This window comes from Lolium rigidum, chromosome 1 (genome assembly GCF_022539505.1).
Source record: "Lolium rigidum isolate FL_2022 chromosome 1, APGP_CSIRO_Lrig_0.1, whole genome shotgun sequence".
Lineage (NCBI taxonomy): Eukaryota > Viridiplantae > Streptophyta > Magnoliopsida > Poales > Poaceae > Lolium > Lolium rigidum.
Genome location: NC_061508.1, coordinates 270,233,259 through 270,237,910, shown reverse-complemented (window position 1 = coordinate 270,237,910; position 4,652 = coordinate 270,233,259). Strand labels below are relative to the sequence as shown.

The window sequence follows — 4,652 nt, the reverse complement described above, 5'->3', positions numbered from 1 at the left end:
GACGAAGGACGAACGAACCAAGGAATTACATGAAACGGAAAATCTTCTTCGTACTGTATTTTTTTAGGTAAGTACAGATTAAAAGCTCCAATTAATAGAAAGAGAATAATTGCATGCCCCGATACGTTAATAACAAAGAAAGGAAATCAAGTCCTGATTTTGCTGTGTTCGTTGATATGAAAAAGATTGATACGCATTAAATACATTTATATGTTTTCCAAGCTATGTGGAAACTTTTTTTTGAGGATGTCTGTGATCAACGGTTAGGATTGCTTCAATGTTTGATATCAAAGTGACACACCACCCCCAACTCCAATATAATAGTAAAGATCTATCTATATATTTAACACCATAATTTTTAGAGATATAGAAGTGTGAGGTTTTAAAACTTTTAAAATTTTGAAATTTGAGGGAACACTGGTGCTCATGTGTCAAATACACTTTCTGGTTGGTATACTACTAAAATATATTAAGCTTTACATTAGCTAGCTAGGTAGATAGCATCTGATACGCAACGACCGCGCACATGCATTGCCGTTGCAAACTGCACCGGAGCTGGAAGCGTAGAGTGCTGCTGGCTGTCGCAAGAAAGAAAGAAAAACGGCCGCATCCCAACGGCACAAAAAACCGGCCGCATCCCAACGGCACAAAAAACCGGCCGCCGCTACTCCGGTCACGCGTGTCCCACCACTGACGCGTGGGCCACGATCCCCACATGTCAGCACGCGACCACGTCCACTCGCTGGCAGCCGGCCGACCATGAAAAAGCGACTCTTTTACCTGTCACCGCGCACCGTTACTGCCAGCCGGGCCCCACGTGAACCAGTCTGTCTCCCTGACAGTCTGGCCCACGCCCGTCACCGCGTCTCCTCCCCGGTTTTAGACCGTTTCTTCCCACCCAAATCCAACAATCATCGTCAACTATTAATCTCGATCGATTTGTGTTTACATCGTCGTGGATTAATCTAATCTAATCCCCCGCCAGGGCCGCGGCCAGGGCCAGGCATCCTCTTCTTCTCGCCTCGCCTCGCCGTCCTCCTCGACGACCACTCGGAGAAGAGAAGAGAAATCTGGTCCATAAATACCACCTCACCTCGCCCGAGCGGAGCTGGATCGGAAACGACAGCGACCTCCCCCGACTCCGGCTCCTCCTCCTCCTCCTCCTTACCCACTAAGAAACAAAGAAAGAGAGAAGGAAACACTGCCGGCCTCCCGCCTTCCTCCCATCTTCCGCCGTCGTCCTCTGCGCGTGCCCGTCCTGCCCGCGCCTTAAAGGCCTCGCCTTTTTCCGCCTGGATCCGATTGGGATTTCCGGCGGCACCACATAAACAGATCGGCTCCTCCCCTCTCCCTCCTTCGGATTCCGGCGTCCACAAATCCCCACGATCCCCCCGCCGGCGGCAGGCGATTCGGTCTTCGGCGCGACGTGGTGCTCTGAGACCGGACCGCCGCGATGTGGGGGGAGACGAAGCCGATGCTGAAGCCATCACGCTCCGGCACCGGCGGCGACGACACCGGCGACTACTTCGCGCAGGCGCCACGCAAGAACGGCGCCGGCGACTGGTGGTCCACCGGCCTGCTCAAGCTCGTCACGGCGATGGTGATCTTCATGGCGGGGGTGGTCATCGGGCTCTCGGTGAGCGCCAACGTGTCGCGCTACTACTACAACTCGCACACGGAGCTCTTCTTCCCGGCGGCCACCTACAGCAGCGGCGCGTGCGACCGGCGCGGGGCCTCGGGCGACTGCGGGCCGGGGTTCCGCGCCTTCGTGCACCCGCCCACGCTCGCGCACTCCATGACGGACGACGAGCTCTTCTGGCGCGCCACGCTCGTGCCGGCCGCCGAGGAGTTCCCCTTCCAGCGCGTGCCCAAGGTCGCCTTCCTCTTCATGACCCGCGGCCCGCTCCCGTTCGCGCCGCTCTGGGAGAAGTTCTTTAGAGGGCACCAGGGGTTGTTTTCGGTGTACGTGCACACCATACCGGATTACAAGCTCAACGTCTCCAAGGCGTCGCCCTTCTACGGGCGGCAGATCCCCAGCGAGGTACTGCGCATCATCTTCTTCCTTCCTTTCTTTCTTGCTTTCTTTCTTCCGTGATTAATTAATTACTCTACTTTACTGCACCATCATCGTCGTCCGCATTGCTTTACGACCGTACCAGTGAATTGCTTGCAATACTCCAATCGAGGCGGATTAGTTGAACCCTGTCGTCGCTTGCGGCGGGTTGATTGATTCGTTATTAGCTACACCTAGCTGGTTCCTTGCTGGAGTGAACCGTTGGCCGCCGTGCCAACTTGGTGCTTGCCATGTGCTCAACTTGGTTGTTGATGATTGAGATGTGTGTGCTCTCTCCTAGGGGAATATGCTTTCTTTGCTTGACCCCATGCCAGGATGGTGGGCAAACTACTTGATGGAGGATGCTCAAACTAGTGCTGCTCACGAATATTTGCTAATTATATGTGATTTAGATATCTTTCGTCCAAAGATATTCTGGTTGTTACTAAACAATTGGTCAAGACATTGGGGATGTCTTACGGTTGGGACCTGGAATATTTAATCTTTGCTGTCTGATTCTTCCTTATACACTAGTAGTTTTTTGGGGGGCTGAAGTTCCAGCTTCAGTTTTGATGAATTCTGCATCCGTTTAGTATTTTATACTGCAACAAGTGCCCTCCATCTGCAGTTAACGGCTAGTTTCGTTCCGCATTCTCATATTTTATCTCTTGTCAATGCAGGAAGTGTCTTGGGGATCGATAACCCTGGTGGACGCGGAGAAGCGCCTGCTGGCCAACGCCTTGCTGGACTACTCGAACGAGCGCTTCGTGCTGCTCTCGGAGAGCTGCATCCCGGTGTTCAACTTCCCGACCGTCTACGAGTACCTCATAAACTCGGAGCAGAGCTTCGTCGAGTCCTACAACATCGACACCCCTCAGAGCGCCGGCCGCTACAACCGCCGGATGGCGCCCCACATCCTGGCCGAGCAGTGGAGGAAAGGGTCGGAGTGGTTCGAGCTCAACCGTGAGTTGGCCGTGCGTGTGGTGGCCGACTACAAGTACTACTCCATCTTCAGGAAGCACTGCAGGCCGTCCTGCTACCCCGACGAGCATTACATACCGACCTATCTCCATCTGTTCCATGGGGCGCTCAACGCCAACAGGACCATCACGTGGGTGGATTGGTCGAGAGGAGGCCCGCATCCAGCGAGATACGGTGCTGGAAACATCAATGTGGAGTTCATCAAGGCCATCAGGAACAATGGTACCCAGTGCACTTACAACTCGAAGCATACTTCTGTCTGCTACCTCTTCGCCAGGAAGTTTGCCCCTAGCGCTCTGGGGGCATTGATGAACCTCACTTCGACCGTGCTGGACTTCTGAGCATCACACCTCCTCATCGGCATTACATTATCGAGCTATCTCAATCGACGTGCTGCATACAGGTCAGGGAGTAGAGGTGCTCTGCTAGCTCGGAGACGTGTGTCTCTTCTTAGATAGATCAGAGGCAGCTTCCGATGATGGCGTCGCTGGCGGATGACGCTGTGTGGGACGGTGAAACTTACTTCACTTATCCTGAAGCTGATTCCCGAGTAATGGACGAATGGCACTACATCCAGAGAGGAATTTTTCACCTCCCATTCTTTTTTATTATATCATAGCTATGTGATAGATCTTTTCTTTTTCTTTTCTGCCACCATCTTATTGTAATGACTTGGTCAGGATGCTAATTTTATGTGAATATAACTCCTCAATCATTGCTTTGCTTCAAGTCTGGCGTTGCCAGATGTCTCTGTACACTTCATTCATATACATAGCCTAAATCTTCAAGTCACAGCTTGTCATTGGTTGTTGAGGGGTGGATGGTGTATAGGATTGTCCAGAAAAGCTAGATAGAGAAGTCTGTTGATGTAGGCAGAATATGCCACCACCTTGTGGCACTGTCTTAACAAGAGAGAAAAAAAAGTTTGGTTCTTTTTGAAAGGCACGTATGAGTAGGCCATCTTGCTATTAGTTCTTAATTTGTTCAGACATTAGGTGCTGTTACAGTATAGAACACCCGTTGTACTTGTTTGCAAGTGAAATTGCATAATATTGTGAGGAACATGCTTAACAAGAGAGAAAAAAAAAGTTTGGTTCTTTTTGAAAGGCACATATGAGTAGGCCATCTTGCTATTAGTTCTTAATTTGTTCAGACATTAGGTGCTGTTACAGTGTAGAACACCCGGTGTACTTGTTTGCAAGTGAAATTGCATAATATTGTGAGGAACATGCTTAATTGGCCGTTGCGTTTGGCAGCTGCGCAGACTAAGATTGGTTGGCGAACATGGGAGACATGATTTAGGCTGGTGCAGCCCACACCCTTGTCATGCCCTGGGCCAGTGATTAGTGTTTAAATATAATAATCCAGAAGTACAAGTCTATGAATATTTCATTCTAAAAATATATTTAAAAGAAGTTTGAATATTATTTTTTATTTTGGGTATTTGACCCACACAGTAGTAGAATATAATATGTATCCTACCAGTTTTTTTTTTGTTTAGGATGATTCTAGTTAGATATTGGGTGAAAATTCTAGTTGGTATCCATGAAGTGGGAAGGCAATGAAATGGTTGTGAGATTTTGGGTGAAACTGACTGTTATGTCCCTTGCTGATGACC

At 50.0% G+C, this 4,652-nt stretch overlaps 1 protein-coding gene across 1 annotated transcript; it reads left to right on the top strand.

Moving 5' to 3' along the window:
• The first annotated feature begins 1,071 nt into the window (after window positions 1-1,071).
• Window positions 1,072-3,763, top strand: LOC124694144 (glycosyltransferase BC10-like). Its single transcript, XM_047227170.1, has 2 exons — window positions 1,072-2,041; window positions 2,734-3,763. The coding sequence occupies exons 1-2, from the start codon at window positions 1,454-1,456 to the stop codon at window positions 3,373-3,375; spliced, it is 1,230 nt and encodes a 409-aa protein (XP_047083126.1). The 5' UTR covers window positions 1,072-1,453; the 3' UTR covers window positions 3,376-3,763.
• Window positions 3,764-4,652: the final 889 nt, after the last annotated feature.